General features: G+C 39.2%; 1 protein-coding gene and 1 long non-coding RNA gene across 2 annotated transcripts; one reads left to right on the forward strand and one right to left on the reverse strand.

The window, feature by feature from the left end:
- Window positions 1-12,071: 12,071 nt before the first annotated feature.
- On the forward strand, window positions 12,072-16,044 carry LOC102409267 (integrator complex subunit 6-like). Its single transcript, XM_025276882.2, has 4 exons — window positions 12,072-12,365; window positions 14,551-14,925; window positions 15,276-15,369; window positions 15,737-16,044. Exons 1-4 carry the CDS (start codon window positions 12,266-12,268, stop codon window positions 15,831-15,833), a joined length of 666 nt encoding a protein of 221 aa, XP_025132667.2. The 5' UTR covers window positions 12,072-12,265; the 3' UTR covers window positions 15,834-16,044.
- A 6,484-nt stretch (window positions 16,045-22,528) lies between these two features.
- On the reverse strand, window positions 22,529-25,393 carry LOC112582221. The gene is made up of 3 exons (XR_006548684.2): window positions 25,212-25,393; window positions 23,075-23,168; window positions 22,529-22,702 (listed from the first exon to the last, which is right to left on the reverse strand). It is a non-coding gene; the product is annotated as an uncharacterized LOC112582221 (long non-coding RNA).
- Window positions 25,394-26,030: the final 637 nt, after the last annotated feature.

Raw genomic sequence — 26,030 nt, forward strand, 5'->3', positions numbered from 1 at the left:
TTACTGTAGATTAGGTGGCTTATCAACAACAGACATTCATTTTGTACAGTTCTGAAGGCTGGGAGTTCGAGATCATGGTGCCAATATGGACAGATTCTGGGGAGAGCTCTTTCCCAAATATGACTCCAGTTTTTTCCATGTGACTATCCTGAACATGGTAAAGAGCTAGCTAGCTCTTTGACCTCTTCTTATGATGGCACTAATTCCATTCCCATGAGAGCTCCACTCTCATGACCTAATTACTTTCCCCAAACCCCACCTCCAAATGCCATCACATTGATATTAGGGTTTCAGTATACGACTTTTGGGGAGTGGGTACAATCAATCCATCGCAGGTGCTCTATTTCAGCTTTGGAGATAGAGACAGCTCCTTATATCTTCTCTTTCTATATTTAGAGTGCTTTTTTTTTTTTTTTTGTGTGTGTGTGTGTGTGTGTAATAAAGTTTTATTAAAGTATAAAGGAGATAGAGAAAGCTTCTGACATAGGCATCAGAAGGGGGCAGAAAGAGTACCCGCTTGCTAGTGTTAACAATGAGGTTATATAATCCAAAGAATGTCTGGAGGTTGTAAAGACCTCATCAGACCTACTCCCATAATTAACATTTTAAGATAACAGAAGGTTGAATCCAAAGACTGTCCTTAGGCAGGATACATTATTGTTATATAATCCTAAGGAATGTGGAGAAAGAAAAAAAGTTTGTCCTTTCTCCCTCCTTGAGAATTCCAGACCCCTTTCTCCTTGGGGACCCCTAGACTCCCTATCAACCTGCCTAAGAAATGACTCTCTCATTCCCCACTTTTCTTTTAGGAGAATTATGTTGCCTAGGGAAAAGGGGCATCATTCTCATTCCATAACTGCTTCCAAGCTGACAAGGGGCGTTGTCCCTAAATTGGTGAGGTAACATATTCTCCTAATCCTCATATTGAGCATATCTGATCCAGGGGCCCTAAATAGTAGTTGGAGGAAGCTACAGCAGTAGCAGGAGTTTGAGCAACCATTTGTAACTTAAAAGCTTTCATGTGGCTAGAAACAAATCCAGTTATACAATTACAGATGCAGGGAGCAAACAGCTTACTAACCAATCTCTTTTTACTTTATTCCCCCATTACAGGCAATAATTCTTTATATTAAATGTTCACTGTTCAAATCACTGTGTGGTTTCTCTCTCCTGATTCAGCACAGTCTGAAATAGAATTGGTGCTGTGAGTAGTCTCTAAGGCAGGCCCTTGGAGACTTCTTTGATTGTGCCTTTGAGCTTGAGTACAGTGCTCTGTTTCTTGCTAATGGGAAATAGCATGAAAGTAATCCATGGCATGAAGCGACATCACAATTTGTAAAACTGTCATGATGGATGATTGCCATAAAGTGCTAACCAAAGTACTGAGGAGCTGAAGTATCAAAATGGTTCCAGCAAAGCATGAGAGTTCCTCTTGTATCATATCCTCACAAATGTGTAGTGTAGTCTGTCCTTAATGTAGACATTTTGGCGGACATTATGGCTTTAATTTGCATTCCCTTGATGATTAGATTTGGAGCACCCATTTATAAGTTTAGTAGCCATTTGGATATGTTCTTATGGAGTAACTTTTAAGATATTTTGCTCATATTTGAGTTGTCTTTTTCTTATCAACTTGTAAGAGTTCTGAATTCAGCTCCTTTGCTGGATATATATACTATGAGTATGTTCTATGAGTCTCTGGGTTACCTTTTCACTCTCTTATTAGTGTTTGTTGATGAAAAGAAATTCTTAATTTAATCAAATCCAATTGATTAATCTTGAGTTTTTTGATATCCTGTTTAAAAATCTATTCCTACCTCAAAGTTATGAAGAAGATGTCCCAAGTTTTCTTGTAGATCTCTGGCCCATCTCAAATACCATTGTGTATGCAATGAAGCAAAGGTTAGTATTCATATTTCCTGTATGGTTATCTAGTGGATTTATTTTAAAAATGATTATTTCCACATAGATATGCAGTTAAGTTTTTCTGTAAATTTGTCTATTTCACCTAGGTTTTCAATTTTAATATGAAGTTGCTCACTGTGTTCCAACCCCCTTTCAAAATCTTTGCTGGATCCATAGTTAGGTCTCCTTTTTCATCCCTAATGTTATTTATTTGTGGATTATCTTTCTCTTGACAGTTTCACTAACGGTTTGTCTATGTTTTTGTTGCTTTCAAAGGACAAACTTTTGGTTTTGTTATTTTTCTCTATTGCAGTCTTTTATTGACTTCTTCTTTATTTTTACTACCTCCTTCTTTCTATTTTCTTTGGGTTTATTATACTCTTCTAACACTGGACACATATAATTAATTTTCAGGCTTTTTTTTCTCTTCTAACATACAAATGCAAGGCTATGAAGTTCCAGCGAAGGTCCACTTTCACTGCATCCAAAATGTTTTGATATGTAATATTCTTCTTCATTTCCAAGTATTTATTTGAAAGAGTGTTTTAAAATCCTTGAATACATTTTGTTGTTGCTGCTATTGACTTCTTTTTTTGAGTTGGTTGGAGAGTATGGTTCATGAAATTATTAATAAGTATTTTAACATTGTTGAGACTAAAGATCATTTTTATGTGCATGCTTGAGAAGAACTTATATTCAAACTGTTGGATACAGATTTCTGTAAATGATTGATTAAGCCTGTTAATTTTGTTGAAAATATTTATGCATTTACTAATTACTTTTTCTGTTTGAACTAACAACAATTTAGAGAATTGTGTTAAAATGTCCCACAATAAAGGCGGATTTTCCAGTTTCCTTCAATAGTTCTACTTATTTTCTTCCATTATAAATGTTAAGGCTGTTTTATTATTAGGTGCATTCAGGTGTACAGTTGTTAAATGTTTCTGGTGAAATAAAATTTGGTTATTTTATAGTGAGCTTTTATACTCCACTTATGCATTTTTTAAAAAGTCTCTTTTGTTTGATATTAGTATAACTACCTCAGCTTTCTTTTGGTTAATTTTTGCCTTTTATAAAATATTAATTTCTTTACATTCAATCATTCTATGTCCTCAAATTTTAAATCTTTATCTTAGCATAAAACTAGAATTTTTAAAAAATCCATTCTGACCACCTTAACTGGCAATGTGATATATTTACATTTATTATCATTACACATAATATTTAGACTTGCCTTTAGCAGGTTGCTTTGTGCCTTTTCTTTGTACTTCATGCTTATGTTCTTCTTTATTACTATTTTTTTAATTTAAATTTTGATAATGAAAGAAAGCATGAAAGTGAAAGGTGCTCAGTCGTCCAGGCCAGAATACTGCAGTGGGTAGACTTTCCCATCTCCAGGGGATCTTCCCAACCTAGGGATCAAACCCAGGTCTCCTGCATTGCAGATTCTTTACCAGCTGAGCCACACAGGTCAAGAAGCAACAGTTAGAACTGGACATGCAACAACAGACTGGTTACAAATCAGGAAAGGAGTACGTCAAGACTATATTTTCTCACCCTGCTTATTCAACTTATATGCAGAGTACATCATGAGAAATGCTGGGCTGGAGGAAGCACAAGCTGGAATCAAGATTGCCAGGAGAAATATCAATAACCTCAGATATGCAGATGACACCACCCTTATGGAAGAATTCAAAGAAGAACTAAAGAACCTCTTGGAAGTGAAAGAGGAAAGTGAAAAAGTTGGCTTAAAGCTCAACATTCAGAAAACTAAGATCATGGCATCTGGTCCCATCACTTCATGGCAAATAGATGGGGAAACAGTGACAGACTTTATTTTCTTGGGCTCCAAAATCACTGCAGATGGTGACTGCAGCCATGAAATTAAAAGACACTTGCTCCTTGGAAGAAAAGTTATGACCAATCTAGATAGCATATTAAAAAGCAGAGACATTTCTTTGCCAACAAAGGTCTGTCTAGTCAAAGCTATGGTTTTTCCAGTAGTCATGTATGGATGTGAGAGTTGGACTATAAAGAAAGCTGAGCACTGAAAAATTGATACTTTTGAACTGTGGTGTTGGAGAAGACTCTTGAGAGTCCCTTGGATAGCAAGGAGTTCCAACCAGTCCATGCTAAAGGAAACCAGTCATGAATATTCATTTGAAGGAGTGATACTGAAGCTAAGCTCCAATACTTTGGCCACCTAATGTGAAGAACCGACTCATCTGAAAAGACCCTGATGCTGGGAAAGATTGAGGGTAGGAGGAGAAGGGAATGACAGAGGATGAGATAGTTGGATGACATCACCGACTCAATGGACATAGGTTTGAGTAAACTCCAGGAGTTGGTGATGGACAGGGAGGCCAGGCATGCTGCAGTCCATGGGGTTGCAAAGAGTTGGAAACGACTGAGCCAGTGAACTGAACTGAACTGAACTGAAGGCATGAATGAATGCTGGGTGGATTTTTTTTTTCTTTTCTGATCACAAAGCCTATTTGTAGTTGGCATTTGTTATTTGCTTACACTGGGTCCACTTTAGCTTAATGTTTGTATTTGGTGTGAGAAAGGTGTTCAACTTTATTTTTTTGCATGTAGACATCCAGTTCTCCAAGCAACATTTGTTGGAAAGACTATTCTTTTCCCATTGAATAGGCTTAGCACCCTTATCAAAATGTAATTGACCATAAATTAAGGTTCTAGTTCGAGACTCTTAGGTTTGCTCCTTTGACCTATATGTCAGCCCTTATACCAGCACCACACAGTCTTGATTATTGTAGCTTTGTAGTAAGTTTTGAAATCCGGAAATGTTTGTTCCCTTACCTTGTTCTTTTTCAGTGTTTTGTTTGTATTTTGGCTATTTACTTCCTTGTGGATTTCAGAGTTACTTTGCCAAATTCTGCCAAAAAAAAAAAAAAAACTAGGTAGAATTTTGATAGGGATTATATTACATCTGTAGATCAATTAGGAGAGTATTGCCAACTTAACATGTTTTCCAATCTGCAAACATGGGAAATCTTTCTACTTATTTATGCCTTCTTTAAATTCTTCCAGTAATGTATAGTTTTCAGAGTACATGTTTTCTACTTTTTAAATAAATTTATTCACAAATATTTTATGCTTTTAAATGCATTGTAAATGAGATTGACTCAGCTAAATCTTCTTATTGGTTATTGCTAGTGTAGAAAAAATTGTTTTTTTTATTTATTGCTGTTATATCCTGCAACTGTACTGAACTTATTTTTTAGTTTGGATATATTTTTAGTGGATTCCTTAGAGTTTTCTATGTACAAAATCATGTTATATGCAAATTGTGATGGTAATTCCTCCTATCCAGACTTGATACATTTTATTATGATTTCTTGTCTAATATTCCCTGCTAGAACTTCTAGTACAGTATTGAAAAGAACTGTTGAGAACAGACATCCTTGCCTTGTTTCCAATAGGAGTTTACATATCCAATACTATAGTTTACATATTTCATACCAATGTTAGGTCTGGGGTTTTTGTAGATGCTTGTTATCAGATTGAGAAAGTACCCGTCTATTCCAAATTTATTGGGTACTTTTATCATGAAGAGATTTTTATTTTGTCAAATGCTTTTTCTGTACCTACGGAGGCAATCATATAGTTTTTTTGTCATGTTTTTTGTTAATATAATGTATTACATTAATTAATTTTCAGATATTAACCCAACTTTCATTCCTGGCATAAATGCTGGTTGATCTCAGTGTACAACCTTTTTTATGTGCAGATGGATTTGGCTTGTCAATATTGTGTTGAAGATTTTTCATCTATAGTTATGATATTATTTTTCTTGTTATGTCTCTTTCTGGCTTTGGTATGAGGACTAATACTGGCCTCATAAAATGAAGTAGGATTCCTTCCTTCTTTCTTTTTTTGAAGACATTGCTAAAGATTCATATTATTTCTTTCTTAAATGTTTGATAGAATTTACAAGTAAGATCACCTCTTCTGGGCTTGTATTTCTGGGGAGATTTTTAACTTCTAATTTAATCCTTTATCTTAGTATAGTTCTACTTATATTTTTTTTCTTGAGTCATTTCAATAATCTGTGTCTTCCAGGAATTTTCAAGTTTCATCTAAATTGTCTAATTTTTTGACATAAAGTTGTTCATAATATAATCCTTTAATTTCTGTAAGGTCAACATTGATGTTCCCACTTTCCTGATTTTGATAATTTGAGCATTTTTCCCTTGACCAGTCAAACTGAAGGTCTGTTATTTTTTATCTTCTCAATGAACCGACTTTTGATTTCATTGATTTTCCTCATGGTTTTTCTGTTTTATGGTTCATTGATTTTCCACCCTAATCTCCATCATTCCCTTCCTTTTGCTTGCTTTTATTAAGTATATAAATTTAAAACTTTAGGGGTAACTAAAAATATTTGCTTCATTTAAAGTGGGATTTGAGACATCAGACATATAGAAATGTTTATGATATTGCACATAGCAGTCATTTAGACCAGTTAACTAGGAGGAGAGCCAATCTGCTAAAAACAGATAAGATTTTATTTAGAACATTTGTTGATGAATGAAATTTCAAGTTTGACTTGCATGAAGGTGTTTATTGCATGAGTAGGTTATTTAAACAATCTGATCACATGTACCACAACCTTGTCTAACTCAGTGAAACTATGAGCCATGCTGTGTAGGGACACCTAAGATGGATGGGTCATGGTGGAGAGTTCTGACAGAATGTCCACTGGAGAAGAGAATGGCAAACCACTTTAGTATTCTTGCCTTGAGACCCCCATGAACAGTATGAAAAAGCAAAAAGATAGGACACTGAAAGATGAACTCTTCAGGTTCCATGGGGTCGCAGAGTCAGACACTACTGAGCAACTGAACTGAACTGAGGTTATTTTGTAGTACTTTAATATTTATAATATTCATTTTCACTGAATCTTTACATCTAACTAGGTCCAAGTTTATTTTTTTTAGCTTAAGGAGAGGTGCATTTTAATCAGCACACATACTACCCACTTTATGTTTTGCATCTTGTAATAACCTTTAAAACAGTCCATAAGGTAGATAATTTCTAAATATTTTATGGAAATAGAAACTTCTAGTAAGCCTTTAAGTAGTTTCCCCAGGTTTAACCAATTGAAAAATTAAAGAATGTAGATGCATAAGATTCCAGGTACTGTACTCTTATATATCACAGTGCCTATAGCTATGAGTTCAGCAGAGAATTACTTGTTTACATGGAAATATTGAAACTGATAGTATCCAGGATAGTTGGTGTCAGTTTATAAAGCCTCTTTTTTTCAGTTTTGTTGATTTTAAGCAGGATCATCTGTTCATTAAGTTGAGCAGCTTTCACAGCTGGACACAGCCATGAAATTATATTCCAGGATTCATATATAAAGTGACTTTTCTGGGAAGAAAGTCTGTACATTTAATCAAATTATCCAAAGAGGGCAATTATCAGTGCCCACTATCCAAGGTTCTCTGGGGAAAGAATGCCATGGAGCCTAGGCTCTTGCAAATAGGGAAGAAGAATGATCATTTAGTTGGGATGGTGCTATAAGGGAAGTCAGTCCATTATCAAACTTGGTTTGCAACATAGGGGAGTTGTTCTAGACCTAATTGTTGGAGCCAATAGGCAGGGGTAACGGTGGACTGATAAATTACTTAGATGAAGGGAGATGATTCTAGATCTTAGAACATGATGTAGATCCTTGATACGAGATTCTAAACTCTGTTTGGTGCAGTGGTATAGGCTGCTAACATAGTCTATGACCATGTCCTCCCTAGAGGATCATTCATTTGAGCTGTATAACATTAATTACTTTTCTAGTGCTTTTCCACTTTCTCACCAAGTGTTCTCATCCAAAGAGTTAACCATGAGGAAGGTCTGAAGACACTGGCCTCCCCACCTCAAGAGATTGATCCAGGTCAACCTAAAACAGTTTATATTTTCAACTCTATGTTTAAAAATGAGAAGGTCTGTCCAAATTTTGATACTTAGTACAAGTATTTTCTTCTTCCAAGGATAAATGTAAATCTCAGGCTTTACTTCTATTTATTTAAAAGATAAAATATGACATAGTAATTCTTGTGTAAACAAACTGGGAGCCTCCTGGTACAAGAATGTGTTGGTTGAACAGAAATAATAGTTGTTTTTTATTGGACTAAGACTTGGGGTTTTTTATTCTTTTTTTAATTGACATATATTTAATTTACAATGTTGTATTAATTTCAAGTGTACAGCAAAGTGATTCAGTTATACATATGTTCTTTTTCAGATTCTTTTCCATTATAGGTTATTACACGATATTGAGAATAGGTCCCTGTGTTCACAGTAGGTTCTTGTTTCTTACCTATTTTATATATAGTAGTGTGTTAGGATCTGGTGTTTAAATTATAACATTTAATGTTCACAATTGTTCTGTATATGAGTATTACTATCTGCCCTTTAATAAGAAGAAATCAAGGTTGACAGTGGTCAAATGCCTTGCCCTAAGTTACACAGCTAGGAGATAGAGCCAGGATTTGAATCTATATCTTCCTGGCTCCAAAGTCTATATTCTTTCCCATCCCTATAGTAACTCTCTTAATTCCAGATTATACTCTACTTCCTGTTTCCATTTTTCAAGCCACTAGTACTCTATCTAGACAATCACTGAATTTTCCTCTTGAAAAATGAAGTACTAGGGACTTCCTTGGTGGTCCAGTGGTTAGGACTCTGCACTTCCACTGCCAGGGGGTTGAAAGGTTGTTGTTAACCCAGGAAAAGACACCGGGATTCTTGGCCTCTGGAGGAGAAGAATTCAATCTGGGGCCAGAGACGAGGCTTGATCGCTCAGAGCTTTTGTGTAATACAGTTTTATTAAAGTACAAAGGAAATAGAGAAAGCTTCTGACATAGGCATCAGAAGGGGGCAGAAAGAGTACCCCCCTGCTAGTCTTCAGCTGGATGTTATATAGTCACTGCTGCTGCTGCTGCTAAATTGCTTCAGTCGTGTCCAACTCTGTGCGACCCCATAGCAGCAGCCCACCAGGCTCCCCCGTCCCTGGGATTCTCCAGGCAAGAACACTGGAGTGGGCTGCCATTTCCTTCTCCAATGCATGAAAGGGAAAAGTGAAAGTGAAGTCACTCAGTGGTGTCCGACTTTTCGCAACCCCATGGACTGCAGCCTACCAGGCTCCTCCACCCATGGGATTTTCCAAGCAAGAGTACTGGAGTGGGTTGCCATTGCCTTCTCCACTAGCAGTCTGTTAATGAAAGAAAGGAATGTCTTAAAACTCAGAATGGCACCAGGCCTCTCATCCATAAAATGTATTTTGGGATAATCTTGGCACCAGAGGATTCATCCCGGGCCATAAAATGATTGACTTGAACCTTGTAGAAGGGCAGATTACCATACAAATAGTTTCATTTACATAAATTAGGGGAACAATATCTGAGTATAACATAATGGTTTGTCAAGTAGGTTCTGAGCCATTAGGTGGAACGGACTTGAAGACAAGAGTCTGGGGTAAATGCATAGTACATTAACATAGCTTAAGACAGACATTTCCATAAGAAAAATGCATTGGTTAACTGAAGGGTTGAGAATAGTTAACTTCGGGTGAGACCAGGTGTCATTATGGCAACACAGTATTTTAAGAGAAACCTTCTTTTACATTTGTATGAAAAGTGAAAGTGAAGTCGCTCAGTCGTGTCCAACTCTTTGCGACCCCGTGGATTGTAGCCCACCAGGCTTCTCCGTCCATGGGATTCTCCAGGCAAGAATACTGGAGTGGGTTACCATTTCCTTCTCCAGGGGATCTTCCCGACCCTGTGATCGAACCCGGGTCTCCCGCATTGGAGTCAGACGTTTTAACCTCTAGAGAAGGAAAAAATATCGCTAGTTTGTTTCCTCCTGCCGCTTAAGAGAGAAAATGTCTGACACTTGCAGCCTATTTCCTCCATTTGGAGACCCCTGGCCTTCCTGCCTGTTACCCTCTCAGGGTCAGGTTTGGTCCCTGGTTAGGGAACTAAGATCCCACAAGCATGTGGCATGGCCAAAAAGAGAGAAAGAAAAGAGAAATAAAGTAGTAGGTGATGTTGCCATGATTGGATTACCCTCATGAATGTCTTATGTGAGAGTGTTTTGTGTGTAAGAGAAAGACATACTGAGTTGATCATTAAATCATGAAAACAAAGAGAATTATATCTGCACTCATAGAAGAGATCACTGATATAGAGGAACAGAACATGCAGCAATCTCTTCTATAACAAAACTAGAGTAAAAGCTATTCTACTTCACCCCCAAAATTCTTTCTTAATTGGAGTTTTTTAAAAAATCTTCTATGCCTTAGTTTCCTCAACTTAAACAATGGAGATAACAATCACACCTAACTTACAGGTTTGGTGAAGGATTGAGTTAATACATGGAAAGCATTTAAAACAGTACCTGGTAGAGACAAATGTTCAATGAAAATGTTTTCACCCATTATGGGGTATTTTTTTATGGGAAATGCAAATATGGGAAAGTATTTTTGTCACAGATGTATTCAGATAATGCAAAGGCATATTCTTGGGTTATCTTTTGACGAAAATAACTCTTAGCTAACCTAATGTTCAAGCTGGTTTTAGAAAAGGCAGAGGAACCAGAGATCAAATTGCCAACATCCGCTGGATCATCGAAAAAGTAAGAGAGTTCCAGAAAAACATCTATTTCTGCTTTATTGACTATGCCAAAGCCTTTGACTGTGTGGATCACAATAAACTGTGGGAAATTCTGAAAGAGATGGGAATACCAGACCACCTGACCTGCCTCTTGAGAAATTTGTATGCAGGTCAGGAAGCAACAGTTAGAACTGGACATGGAACAACAGACTGATTCCAAATAGGGAAAGGAGTACGTCAAGGCTGTGTATTGTCACCCTGCTTATTTAACTTATATGCAGAGTACATCATGAGAAATGCTGGACTGGAAGAAACACAAGCTGGAATCAAGATTGCTGGGAGAAATATCAATCACCTCAGATATGCAGATGACACCACCCTTATGGCAGAAAGTGAAGAGGAACTAAAAAACCTCTTGATGAAAGTGAAAGTGGAGAGTGAAAAAGTTGGCTTAAAGCTCAACATTCAGAAAACGAAGATTATGGCATCTGGTCCCATCACTTCATGGGAAATAGATGGGGAAACAGTGGAAACAGTGTCAGACTTTATTTTTCTGGGCTCCAAAATCACTGCAGATGGTGACTGCAGCCATGAAATTAAAAGACGCTTACTCCTTGGAAGAAAAGTTATGAGCAACCTAGATAGCATATTGAAAAGCAGAGACATTACTTTGCCAACAAAGGTCTGTCTAGTCAAGGCTATGGTTTTTCCTGTGGTCATGTATGGATGTGAGAGTTGGACTGTGAAGAAAGCTGAGCGCTGAAGAATTGATGCTTTTGAACTGTGGTGTTGGAGAAGACTCTTGAGAGTCCCTTGGACTGCAAGGAGGTCCAACCAGTACATTCTGAAGATCAGCCCTGGGATTTCCTTGGAAGCAATGATGCTAAAGCTGAAACTCCAATACTTTGGCCACCTCATCCGAAGAGTTGACTCATTGGAAAAGACTCTGATGCTGGGAGGGATTGGGGGCAGGAGGAGAAGGGGACAACAGAGGATGAGATGGCTGGATGGCATCACTGACTCGATGGACGTGAGTTTGAGTGAACTCCGGGAGTTGGTGATGGACAGGGAGGCCTGGCGTGCTGCGATTCATGGGATCACAGAGAGTCGGACACGACTGAGCGACTGAACTGAACTGAACCTATTATAGCCTTCAATTTCATGTTTTATCTGCCACCAACACTGAAAAATACTCTGAAGACCTGCCCAGCCCCAAAGGTGACATATTTGAATCTCCATAGGTTAGAGATGCGAGGATTTACATTATCAGTACTCTAACTTTCACCATCAACAGGTACCATTTAATAAAGTGTTAATCAGTGTGTTAATAGATTTAAAGCACAAAATGACAAAAAATTTTTCCTTTTTCCCTCCCCTAAGAAGAGCTAAAACAAAATGGTGTGTATTTCTCTAAATTTAGAGACAGCCATGCATTTATCACTTTGGTTAATGAGAACCACTCATTTCCCAGCATTCTTAATAATCAAAGTTGTACCATGTTTGGCTTTGGCCAACACCTCCTATTTTACCTTCTACTTATTTCACTTAGACTGGATTGAAATTGGATTGTGTTTTCTGAGAGCAGAGTGTGTGTTGAGTGACAGTAAATCTTTGACCCATGATTAAAACTTCTTTTAATGATATAAATGCATGGCTGTATATGCATGAAGCCTGTGACTGCATTTTGTCTTTAATGGAATGTGTCCACTGATGTTTTTCAGAAAATGAAGCATGATAAAGCAGTTCAAGTCACAGCAGGGCATCAAAAACAAAGGAAACATCCTGGAGAGCCCAAGGGCCACTCATCATCTAAGAGAAGGCAAAGTATGTCACCACGGCTAAGCAATCAAGGAGGGGGGAACTCTATCTCTGGGGTTTAGTCATGTCAAAAGAAGCGTATAGTTATGTCCTTGAAGGATGGACAGATATGAGCATACTTGCAAGTAGAGGGGCAAGGGACTAGTTAGGTCTAATCATTTGGAGTTGCTGCAAGAGTTAATAAAGCAGCTTCCTGAGACAGAAGGAGATGAAGGGCTAAATAAGAGGACAGATCTGCTCACATTCTTCCTGTGTTCACATTTTGTTCATGCTCTAACTAAGTGCAGTCTGGCTCCATCTTATGGTACTCCAATGAAGCAGTGTCAAAGTCACCAGTGTGTGCTACACTTTGGCATTAATTTCTCAGCAGCATGTGATACAGTTGTTCACTCCCTCTTCCATGGAAAATTTTTAGTGTCCCCAGACACCACATTCTCCTAGGTTCCTTGCCCTTTTATTAGTGACTTATTTTTTTCCTTCCTTTTATGTCTTCTTTCCCACCTCTAAGTACTGCAGAGACCCAAAGCTGAATATTGGGCTCCTTTCTCTTCAATCCACCATCTCTGTAGATGATCCCATGCAGTCTTACAGCTTTAAATATGATTCACACTACAAAAATTCTTACCTTTATTCCTCTAGACCACAACTTGCTCCTGAACTTCAGGCTCATATACAACTGCCTACATGGTATTTCCATTGAGTATCTGTTAATACTAGATATCTACAATTCAACTGGTTCTACATGTTTGATCTTCTGACCTTTTCCCTTTTCAAAAATGCTCTACTTTTAGCCTTCTGTATCTCAGCTAATAATACCATTCATCAGATGTAATGTACATAAATGTGTAACAACCTGTTATCCACAGGTATAGGGCACATGGAAGGGTTTAGAAGTCCTAGTATTTAAAGTTTGCAGATATCCGTAGTATAAGTAGTCCCACCATGGCCTAGGTCAGGCTACCAATGTGAGGTCACTGAACTAAAATCAGGAAAGGTTGGCCACACTCCATTCTTGCGAGCAGTTACTTAATACCTGCACACACTTGGTCTATCCAGTAGTTCAGACTAAAATATTCAGATTCACTGGAGATTCTTTTTCTTTTATTATTCTTTCACTTACATCACTTAGCAAGTTCAGCTATTTGATACTAAGTATAAATCTCACATCCCACCATTACTCTCCATTCCTCTGATCTATGCTGCCATTGTGTCACCAAGATACTCCAGTAGTTTATTTTTCTACTTTCCAACCTTTTCATTTAGCTCATTTTCTGACTTGCAGCCAGAGTGATCATATCAACACAGAAATCAGATCACACCACATCCATGCTGAAAATGCCTCATTACCTTTCCTTGGCACTCAGAGCACAATATGAGCTCCTGACTCTGGTCCACCAACTCAGCACAACCTGGGCCCAACATCCTCTCCTAACACGTGTCCTCTGCATGGGCACAGGCCAGCTCTCCCTCCTCCTCCAGCCTCTGCCCAAAGGACACCTGCTCAGAAGGGCTCTGCCTGACCTCATGATCCACTGGGGCTCGCCCTCCTGTTCTCTGTCCCCTCCCTGCTTGCTTCTCCCCAAACACGAATTTGAACTATAATTATTTTGTTGGATCATAGTACATTTCCTGCTTGGCCTTCCCATGAGCACGGACATTCCATAAGGGTGGGGATTGTTTCTTTGTGTGCTGTTGGAGGCTGCCCCCAGCTCCTGGCACGGTGCCCAGCACAGAGGACGATGAGTCAATGGAGAAGATATGTCAGACCTGGAGTAAAAAGAAATTCACTTTTCTGAGACAGAAAAGATGGATAAGGAGGATCATGTACTGACAGGGATTTGAGGTGATAGACTGTGGATATCAGACATCTTGACATAGAGTGAGACTTTCAGCTTTTCAACTCATAAAGAGCATTGAGGAGACATTAAATCATGAGTGCCAGGGCTCTATGAATGTTTGCATAGTAGTTGAACTGTTCAGATACATTACTGTATGTATTGAGAGTGTCAAGAGAGAAAAAGTGGTCTGTTGTATGCTCCTTGTTCAGTCCTATTTTGGGGATCTATTTCCACTTGGAACATCCTCTTGCTTTATGAAATAATTTCTTCAAAACTTCAGTGCACAGGGATGTCCCTGCGGGGGTGGTAAGATGCATGTAACTCACAGCTCAATCTCTTAATTTGGTTTGCAGCTGCTACTGTCGCTCACGATGTTCATGAGCAGAAGATGGAAAATAATCAAACTCCACCTGGGGGCTTCTTTTCAAAATCTGCTTCATCAGAGCTTATGAATATGGCAGGAGATGGTATCCCACTCAAGCAAGTGGATTCCCTGTCTGATGATTTCACTAGTCTTAGGAAAGATGGGCCGATTCACAAACCTAGGAATAATGCACTCATAGGAGGAACCAAGAACTGCAGTGTCTCTGCAGCTGACTCCAAAGCCGCAGCAATGTCTTCAAAGGGAACTGTGCCAAATAAATTGCAGATTAGTCCTGCTATGGCACAGAAAATTAACGATGATATAAAATATCAATTAATGAAAGAAGTTCGGAAGTTTGGACGAAGTAAGTAGTGAAAGAATATCTATTAATAAAACCATGGGAAGTTGCTCAATTTAGAGTAAACTGAACCTACATCTTGAACTCATCTTTTGATTGAATTGGGTTTTTACATAATTTACGATAGTTTGTCTAAAAATTCCTAATACCCCTGTTAGTTTTTTTTGTTTTGCATGGTTAATGTTTACGGTAGTTTCCTTAGTAGAGATGTACAGGTGTTATAATTCATCATTGGAAAGGCATGTGTAACACTGTGAAATAGAGTGTAACATTGTAGCCCATGAAGAATGGTTGCTGAAGTGGTAGAGGCACTATTCTCATCTCTTTAGAAATACTTATTTTTTTAATATCTTCAGATTTTGCAAGAATTTTCACTTTGTTTGAAGAAGTACAAGGACCTCTTGCAGTCAAGAAAAAATTTGTTGAATTTACCATCAAGGAAGCTGCAAGGTGAGTATAAAAAAGAACTTCTCAGCTTTTTTAATGCAGTTCTGCCCAATGCTGAACAGGGGCAGGAACAGGCCTTGTTTATGCCAAAGTCTGGCCCTCAATTACAGCTTATGCTATTTCCATAGGCATTAGATGACTATTATTTTAGTCTAACTCATCCACAGAGCCTTCTAAGCTCACTATAGTCTGGAATGGGCCTGGGCCCTTGATTGCCTCTCTTGGTCTTTTCCTAGACCGTATCTTTCCATTAGGATATGTTTTCAGTTCCCATGTAGATTGCAAGCTGTATTTTCTATTTATTACTGTGCCTTACACATCATAGATGCTTAAATATCTTCTGGTTAATTCAATGCCTCTTTATTTTCAGGTTTAAAAGAGTAGTCTTAATTCAGCAACTTGAAAAGGTCCTAGAAAAAGTTGAATCCGACTGCCTGAGCAAAAACAGTCAATCACAAGAAAAATAGATAACCGTGTTCTTGCAAAGAACAATGAGAAGCAACTACACATTTTCTATGCTGCATGGTGGGATGAGATGCTGTCGAAGCTTCTTAAAATATTGTTGTCAAGAAAATTGCCCTTCTAGAGGCTAAGAGAAAAAGCAGTGGAGCCTTTCAATTTTACGGTTCTCTGTCAGTAAAAGCTGGCCTATTGCCCTAAGAATTTCCAGTGAAAGTATAGCTTGTTGTCTGTCTTTGTTCTCCTACCTGAGGAGGGGGATGTTATTAACACATTAAGCTAAATGTACAGTCCTGGGAGCAGGTCCAATAGTTGTAGCTGGTAGTCATAACTGCTCTCTTTCACTACTCATTTCTTATTCCTTTTGCCCAGAGGCAGCCCTACAGTTGATCATGGTTCTTTGCCTTGTAGGATGATTAAATCTTAATTGTTGAAGGGTCTGGGCTAGATGTCCTGCCTTCAGTGGGTTATCATTTTCCATAAACTTTAATCAGAAGATGTGAGAGTAGTCAGCTCTTTAGCAATGTTGGGTATACTCCTCTTTAGCCCCTTGTATAGTAGGAACCCCAAAACCCTTTGACTGTCAGATTCCATTACCCAAGCCTGTAGGGGATCCCCTTCTTCACCTCTTGATGGAAAGGGATGAGGGGACCAAAATGGCTAGCTGACAGTTTGAATTCCATATCAATGTCATCACTGTTTTGTTCCTTAGTGGACTAAGATCTCTGGTTCACTAAAACAAAGTAACAGGGATGGGAAGCATTTTAGGGATAAGTAGTGAGAGGAGGCACTTCCATCTCCACCCCTTGATTTCAAGACCTATGAATCGACTATGGCAGAAAAAACAAACTGCTTTCTAGAATTACTTCAAGCATAATCTCCATCCCTGCCACCTTGGCCACTTGGTTCTTGAGCCCACTGGGTTATTACCTGAATGCTGGAGAAGGAAGCTGATTGAGTTCTAGATGATGAATACCTATCCATCAGATTATTAAAATTCTGCTCTGGTAAGCTTATTTATAGAGAATTCTCAAAAGACACAAGTATCTTCATATCATGTATCCATTTGGACAGGTGCATCCACATACTTTTCCCCTGGACCTCCTTGTCCCAAATGTTCAACTATGTATCCTCAAAGCCCTCGACCTCTTGGCCAATGAAGTGGACGTGACCTAGGCATAGCTATGCACTCATACTTGTGGCTGACTCTCCTGGCAGAAGGAACGACAGGTGCACTGCTCAAAGTTCTTCCCTGGGAGGGTTACCCTTCACCATGTCCTTCCAGGCTGTCCCGAAGTGGACTGGACTGATGCAGCTGTCCACTTCTGGCTTGAGTAGTAGGCAGGATTCTCAATGTGCCCTTCAAGATTCCAGTCTTCTGGTTATTTAATCAATCTCTAACATGAGTACTGCTGTGGTGAGATTTTTTTTTTAACGCAAAATAAGGTTTATTTTGTTGGCACTGAAAGAAAAACAAGCAAAATAACAGTATTTCTACATTGAGGTGAAAGCAATGTTTACACTATCTTAGCAATGAAATGTATTTCAAAAGAAAGTATGTTTCATGAAGATTCCGAAGTATAGGTGAATCTTAACACAACAGTACAGGAATCTGTAATACTGAAGACGACTCTCTTCTGACAGGATGTTTAACAAACATATTTTAAAAATTATAAAGGCAGTGAAGCAATCCCTTTTAAATAACTGTGTCAACAGTGCTATGGCTTTTTCCATTAATACTCTAACAATCTCATTTTAATATTTTTTACTGCCATGACAATTTTATTTAACACATAAATTCTGCTGTACTTAAGATAAACATTGTAATTAAACTTAAAAGCTTTTGTACAGCAAAGGAAATCATAGACAAAATGAAAAGACAACCTATAGAATGGAAGAGAATATTTGCAAATGATGCAACTGATAGGGATTAATTTACAAAATATATAACAGTTAATACAGCTCAATACCACACCTAAAATATCCAATCCAATCAAAAACTGGACTGATGATCTTAATAGACATTTCTCCAAAGAAGACATACAGGTGGCCAACACACACATGAAAAGATGTTCAATGTCTCCAACTATTGGAGAAATGTAAATCAAAACTATGATGAGGTTATCACCCCACACCAGTCAGAATGGCCATCATCAAAAAGTCTACAAATAACAATTCTGAAGAGGGTGTAGAGAAAAGGGAACCCTCCTACACTGTTGGTGGGAATGTAAATTGATGCAGCCACTATGGAAAACAGTATGGAGTTTCCTTATAAAATGAACAGTCAAGCTACCATATGATTTAGTAATCTCACTCCTGGGCATATATCTGAAGAAAAGCATACTTCAAAAAGACACATGCACCCCAATGTTTATTTATAATAGCTAAGACATGGAAGCCCTAGAGGAGGGCATGGTAACCCACTCCAGTATTCTTGTCTGGAGAATTCCATGGACAGAGGAGCCTGGTAGGTTACAGTCCATAGGATCACAAAGAGTCAGACTTGACTGAAATGACTTAGCTCGCACACAAGACATGGAAGCAACCTAATCTGTCCATCTACAGATGAATGGATAAAGAAGATGTGGTATGTATACATGTATATATATACAATATTCCATTATCTATATATTTACAATAATGGAATATTATTCAGCCATAAAAATGAAATAATGCCATTTGCAGCATCATGAATGGGCCTAGAGATTATCGTATATCATACTAAGTGAAGTAAGCCAGACAAAGACAAATATCATGTTTTATCACTTATATGTGGAATCTAAAAATATGATATAAATGAACTTATTTACAAAACAAATAGACATCAAAAACAAACTAATGGTTACCAAAGTGATAGTGGTGGCAGGGGAGGAGGAGGGTATAAATTAGGAGTTTGGGATTAACATATACACACTACTATATATAAAATAATAAGCAACAAGGACCTACTGTATAGCACAGGGAACTCTATTCAATATCTTGCAATAACCTATAATGGAAAAGAATCTGAAAAAGAATGTGTGTGTGTGTGTGTGTGTGTGTGTGTGTATGGAGTGAAGACACTGGAGTATAAGTCTGGCTTCAGCTGACAACCAGTTCTCCTGACCTTGGGCAATGACATGAACCCTGGAGGACTTAAGTGTAAATCATGGCCCTGACTCAAGAGATACTGCCAGGTTGAGGTGAGCATGAAGGTAAGAAGCCACAGCCGATCCTGGCCCGTCTTATTAATATGTTCTCAGTCACCGTTCTCCCAGGCCTTGGTGCTGCATATAGGAAATGGTCACGACCCAGTACCTAGGAAAGGCAACAAGGCCTGGGACAGAGAGTTCAGGTGGGTCATTCACTGATGATTAGTGATCTAATTTGGGGGACAGAGAAAACAGATTCTATAAATAGTGATCTAATTTGGGGGACAGAGAAAACAGATTCTATGAGCCAGAGATTAACTGAATGAGAGAAGTTTCACCAAGCCTGACAGGACAGCAGTTACTGAGAGTCATCAGAGCTGAAGGGCTGAGGCAGATGACACCTACATCCTCCCTGCCCTGGGTACCCCTGTCAGGGAAGGAAGGTGAGCAGAGCGTGTGATGTATCCAGGGTCACATGACAAACACGGACCAATGGGATGCTGTGGACCAGGGAAGCCTAAGCCTGCAGTCTGAGGGCAGCGCCACCGGAGGAGAGGAAGAAGTTTGAGCTCAGGACAGAGCTGCGCAATGAGTCATAGATCCAGGGAAACCCTGATGTGCTCATGCTCTGGGCTACTTAGCTAACCTCTTAATGTTTCCACATCCTCTTCTGTGATCTGAGGGTCATGACAGCATTGACCTGTTAGGCTTATTGTGAGGATTTACAAAATAGCTCATTTAATGTTTATTAGATATTTTCAAAATACCAGACACTTATCTAGGTGTGAAATCACAGTGAACCAACACTCCCTCATGGATCTTACTTTCCAGTTGGGAGATAAAGACACCAGACAACCAGAGCTTCTGTCAAATGCTCTGAAAAAAGTTGAAGTCAGGTGAAGAGGAGGAAAACAAGTGAATGGTACTGTGAATTTGGTAGTCAGGGGAGGCCTTTCTGAGGAGGAGACACCTAAGCTGAGAAAGGAGGAAAGTGCTTGAGTTCTGCCAGGCTCAGGTTTCTTCAAAGTATCCTCTTTCCCAAGGTCAGAGCAAAGGAAAAGATACGTGTCTTAATTAAATCTTCGTGGGGAGTTCCAGCTCATATATGTGGGGTTCAGCCTGGCTGTGACCTTTCTTCCTGAATGTCTGAGCTGCTTCAGCATCAGATGAAGAGACAACAGTTTTATGGAGATGGCTGAACAAGCTCCTACCATTGCATAAGTCAGTTCTCTGTGATGAATCCATACAACACACGTGTGTGTGTGCACACACACACACAGACACACACACACACCTCCTACTGGTTCTCCTTTTCTAGCTGAAGCCTGACTTATAGATTTTGGTATTGAAAGAGATTCTAGAGAACACATATTAAGGGTGAATTCTCTGAGATTGTTCTGTGTTTCTGGAATTCCTTCTTTAATCAGATTAAAGTCATTAGTAACTTTTATCCTGAGTTTTAAAGGGGACTGGTAGTCCATTGCAATAAGTAGCAAAGGGGTTTCTCAAATTACCATATTTGGATACCTATAATCAAGTGCCTATGAAAGGCAAAGGCACAAGTGAGCAAGTAGATGCTATTTGTGACCATTTCAGTCAAAATAAGGAGTGTAATGGAGATGACTGGCTGCTTCTAAATCTGCTGGATATTTTAGGGAAGAAAATAATATGCTCAGGTCCTTAAAGTCTCCTTTGAAGATCTATATAAAGGACCCGAAAGTTTCTACTAACTACTATAATTTCTCGTATCCCCAGGGCCAAGAGGTGGGAAAACCAAACCCGAAGTCTAATGCTGTGGTTGGCTGAACTACAACACAAACTGAATTCTCAAGTTCTCAAGATCTCCTCTGTTAATCTTAGGGCACTAGTTAGAAATGAATGGGACTCTGAAAAGTGGAATGGGACACAGGCACAGACTCTGATGAAACTGGGTACTTGGAACCCCTAAATTCTGTGAGGTAATTTGCCAGTAGAAGCAAAACTTCTGTCAGAGGTGACTTTTCCTTTGCTTGAAGAATCAGTGATCCTCTGGCCTGAAGAAGCAGCCTTGCAGGGCATTGCTGATCTTCCTCAAAAGTTGCATCCACCACCTCTCTTTCCTTCAAAATCCTGAGAGAAGCCTCAAACTCCCACAGGCCACCAAGTATGATGTAAAGTGTGACTCTTGCAGAGGTACAGAATTTGCCAAAAGAACCACATAAATTTCAAAATGTGTATAGACAGAATTCTGTGGAATTCGCGTGTAAATAGTTCTTTACAGTGAGGTGGAGGTAGAGGGAAAATACAGTTTAATCAGACCAAATTTTTCATATATGGGCTTATTAACCTGAGACTCTGGATTAAATGTTTTGGTGTCAGGGGTTAAGAAAGCCTCTCAGAGTTTGTGCAGCTGGTGCCTTAGTCTATTCACGATGCTCTAGTGAAATACAAGAGGCTGGATGGTTTGCACAACAAACATCACAGGTCTGAAGCTCCCAAAGCCCAAGATCAAGGCAGCAGCAGCTTTGGTGTCTGGTGAAAGTCCACTTCCAGGTTCATAGAAGGCCCACTTCTCACTACATTCTTATGTGTTGGAAGGGGGAAGGGAGCCCTCCAGGGTCTCTTTTATAAGGTCAGTAATTCTATTCATGAGGGCTCCACCCTTGTGACCCAATCACCTCCCAAAAGTCCCACCTCCAGATACCATCACATTAGAGATTAGGGTTTTGACATTTTCTTGGGAGGTACATGAACATTTACTCCATTGTAGTTAGTTGATTGAAAAAGCCCTAGAGGACTCAGAGAAATGCAGGAACTTCCCTGACATACTGCAGAGTGAGACATTCAACGGCTTAGGGAGACTGGAACATTAGAGTGAACTTATCACATAATATGTGCTCATTCACCTCAGGATATCCAAAGAACACAACTTTCACCAAGGCAGTGGTATACTGATTTCCAAGGGGAGCCTAGGCATCTGTAAAGAGCTCTGTGATGGGTCTTCTCTGTTGATCATAATGACTGCAGCTTGCCCTTGAGGAAGGCCATGCTACACTGCCAAATATCACTGTCCCAACTTTCTCTAAATGGACCTGTGACCAGTGACAAGGAGGCTGTGCAAAGGTGGAACTTCAAGTCATCAGAATTCTAAGAGATTATTCAGAACCAGCTCTGAACTAATAATGAGTTAATGAGAAATTACAACAACTCAACCCTGGGAGGACATCTAATGGCCCAGACTCTTTTGTAATTGAGGTTTGAGTCCTCCCTCAAGCCAAGCACCAAAACCAGCTGAGTTTTGCCTCAGTGCTGCCTTGGGAGAAAAAATAAGAAATGGATAGGGAAAGGGTGCAGTAATAAATACCAGCTACACAGGGTGACATGCTGAAGAAACCAGAACTGTAGCAGCATTTACTGGATGATTTAATAACACCCCCACCTCAGGTGAGAAGACAAACAACAAATTATTCATTCAAACAAAATGCTTAGGGCAAATGCCCAGCTTTTACTAACAGAAATTTATAACATTAAATTTTCAATGCTTTTTCTTGCTTCTGGAGACAATTTTGTTAACCAGATACATGCTGAGAGGCTTTGACAACATTCCATTCCATCCAGAAGATGGCAATCTGGTCATTATTTCTTATTGATCATGATGATAACAGGATTATATGTTTAGAATGCAAATGTCTTTGTTGAGAAAATGGTCAGAATCTATTTTTTCTAGTATTATCTTAAGGTGCTTGATTAAGTGCCCTCTTTTAAATCTGAAAATAAAGAGACAAGTCATTAACCAAGAGACATGCAAAGAAATTATCATGTAGGAGCACTGTAGGGAACAGAAAGAGGAGCTTAATTTTACAAAAGAATATGAATGGACCCTGATGGCAAGAGACAATCCAGAAAATATAGAGTGTCAACTGAGGTTCAAGGCGCAATCAAACTCTGGTGAGAAGGGGAGCTTGGAAGAATGAGATGGACTCAGATAATATGAACCTAAATAACTATGGAGACAACTTTAACTCTCACAGAGGACTTGGGTCTGAGAAATACCAGGCAGGGCTGTACCCACCCCTCACCCCAGCACTGCATTGGGCCCAACTCCTTAAAAACAATGGAGAGTTCTTCTTTACACTCACCTTGCTGCTTCTTTGATGGCAAATTCAACAAACTGTTTCCTTACATCTGGAGGTCCTTGCACTTCTTTAAGCAATTTGAAGATTTTTTCATATTCTGAAAATGTTTAAAAAATAAACTTTCAGTAGTTCTCAAATATAAAGTTGAGTTAGAATTCAGTCTTGGTGCATCCAATAAACTCATTAACCATTCTTCATAAACCAGAATGTTACACAATATATGTGTTTTTAATGTTTAAATCAAGATACCTGAATATAACTAATAATAAAACTTTTGTATACAATAACTAAGAGTAAAAAAGGAAAAGAAAGAGAAAAAAGGGAAAAAAAGAGAAAAATATGTTACAACATTTTAGTCAAACTATAAAGGAATCATTCTAAATTATGTGAAAGCCCATTTCTGGGAACTAATGAGCCTTAAGAGATATGTTCAATCTATTCTAAATCACAGAATGAGAGTCTTCCAATGGTATGATAGAAACTGTTATACAACATACTTCATCCAAACTGTCGAATTTCCTTCCTTAATTGATGTTTTATATCAACACTGGTTTCCTCTAGACATAATGGTGGTTTTGGGGGCATCATTCCAAGTGGAGACATTGCGATGGCTTTTTGGTCATCTGTAGAGACATAGCTGGTAATGAGTCCTCCTAGAGGGCATTACTAGAAGTTTTGTGAATCAGCCCATCTTGGCTGAAGCTAGTTAAGTCACTGGATAGAGCATCTAATTGGTTGGGTGGGATACCATCTCCTACCATATTCATAAGCTCTCGTGGAGTGGATTTTGAGAATAAGCCATCAAGCAGGGTATGACCACTTTCCCTCCCCTCCTCATGGATATTGTGAATGACAGAGGTTTCTGGAAACCTAATGTAGAGATTGAACTACAATTAGGTATCTTACATCAACCCTACATGGACATTCATGTGCTCCTCGGTTTCTAAAATTATTTATTTCATAGTAAGAGAATAGACCATGGAGAAATCTCAGAACTGAAAAATTCTCAGGAGTCAGTAAGTTCAAAATGAGCAAGTGAAATAATTATAGTTTGAATTTGTGTTATGGAAGAAGTAAGCTGGGATGGGACAGAGAGCAGGAGCTGGAGGAGGAGAGAGCCAGCCTGTGCACAAACATAGGAAGACTTCCAGGCTGAGGTAAGGGCACACACAGGGCCCTGGGGAGGGGACTGGCCAGGGACCACAGAGCAGAGGACCAAGGCAGAGAGACCAAGGAGGAGACAATAGGACATGCATTAGGAGAGGATGGCAGGGCCAGGTCATGCAGAGCTGGTGGACCAGAATCAGCAGTTCAGACTGTGCTCTGAGTGCCTAGTAAAGGTGATGATGAGTTTTCAGCATGGATGTGGCATGCATCCTGATTTCCATGTTGACATGATCACTTTGGCTGCAGATCAGAAAATGGGCTGGCAGAGGGAAGTTGGAAAATAGGGACATCGGTGAAGAACTTATACTGTAGTAGCTTGGTGAGCAATGAGCAATTCAGCAGTGTGGACTAAGGGATAGAGAAAAATGGTGGGATTTGAGAATAATCACAATATTTGGAGGGAAAAAAGCAGAAAAAAAGAATGAAAAAGTGCATCCAATAAAGAGGAAAAAAACAGTAGACTGTGGAGTATAAGAATCAAAGAATCTTTCTGTAAAGGAGTGGTTGAACATACGTATCAAATGTGGCTGAGAAGGTTTCCCTGGTGGTCCAGTGGTTAACAATCTGCCTGCCAATGCAGGAGACACAGGTTCGATCCCTGGTCCAGGAGGATCTCGCGTGGCACAGAGCAACTGAGCCCATGCACCACAACTATTGCGCCTGTGCTCTAGAGCCCACGTGCCACAAGTACTGAAGCCTGTGCTCCACACCTAGAGCCTGTGCTCAAGAGAAGCCCACACACAACCTGAGAGTAGCCCTCCCTTACCACAACTAGAGAAAGCCTGTGCACAGCAATGAAGACCCAGCACAGCCAAAAATAAATAAAATTATTCTTAAAATGTGGCTGAGAAATCAATGCAGCGTCAACCAAAACTGGTGACCCTAATGAGATTAGCTCCAATGGAGTAGAGAAGGCAGAAGCAGACTCTCCTGGGTAAGATCACAAAAAGGAGTTGAGGATAAGTATCCTCACCATCTTCACAGACACGGATGAGGCCCCAAGATGGGATTCTCCATCTCTTGTTTGTTTCATTGATGGCAATGCCACACTTGACCTCTTAGATGAGGAAGGACTCCTTGGTTCTCCATGGTGTTTCTTTAGTGTTTTAGGCTCTACAGCAAACTCCTCTGGTTCATCAGTCATCATTTCCTGAAAACTTCAGTAAACATACTCCATTAATGATAAAAAAAAGTACCATTAAAAATTGCATTCTACATATATATAAATGTGTGTATACACAACATGCATTTGCATCATTAATATGAATTTTATTGTGGGTCAAGGTTACCATGCCCCAACAGGCTACTCTCAGGAAAAGCAACCTATTTTTAGTACAGTGAAAATGAAAAAAGGAGGAAGGTAACATGAGTATAGTTCAGAGGCAAACACAGTACATGATTATTCAGGATGCTTGTGGAATGAGTGAATCTCATTAGCCAGAATTGATTAAACTCATGATTACCTCTTTGAGGAAATATAAACCATTCTGTCAACGATTATTAGGAGAAATAATTCCATTTCTTTTCCCTATTTGATTTAAACTCATCACTAACAAATATTGACTGAAACTTTACAGACTGCAACTTGTAGATGGTGAATGCAAGAGTAGTAGGAATATTCAATCCACCCACTTCCAATCGCACAGAGGTTCAAATGTCAATCTCAGAGCTACATGACAGGCACTACTCAATGCTGCTGCTAAGTCACTTCAGTCATATCCGACTCTGTGCGACCCCATAGACGGCAGCCCACCAGGCTCCCCTGTCCTTGGGATTCTCCAGGCAAGAACAC

The sequence above is a fragment of the Bubalus bubalis genome, chromosome X (genome assembly GCF_019923935.1).
Source record: "Bubalus bubalis isolate 160015118507 breed Murrah chromosome X, NDDB_SH_1, whole genome shotgun sequence".
Lineage (NCBI taxonomy): Eukaryota > Metazoa > Chordata > Mammalia > Artiodactyla > Bovidae > Bubalus > Bubalus bubalis.

Excerpts from the sequence above, each read along its gene's own strand:
- LOC102409267 (XM_025276882.2), top strand. The coding sequence starts at position 12,266 with ATGAAGCATGATAAAGCAGTTCAAGTCACAGCAGGGCATCAAAAACAA. Across the intron at positions 12,366-14,550 it reads ATCATCTAAGAGAAGGCAAA|CTGCTACTGTCGCTCACGAT; the intron begins GTATGTCACCAC and ends TTTGGTTTGCAG. Across the intron at positions 15,370-15,736 it reads ACCATCAAGGAAGCTGCAAG|GTTTAAAAGAGTAGTCTTAA; the intron begins GTGAGTATAAAA and ends CTTTATTTTCAG.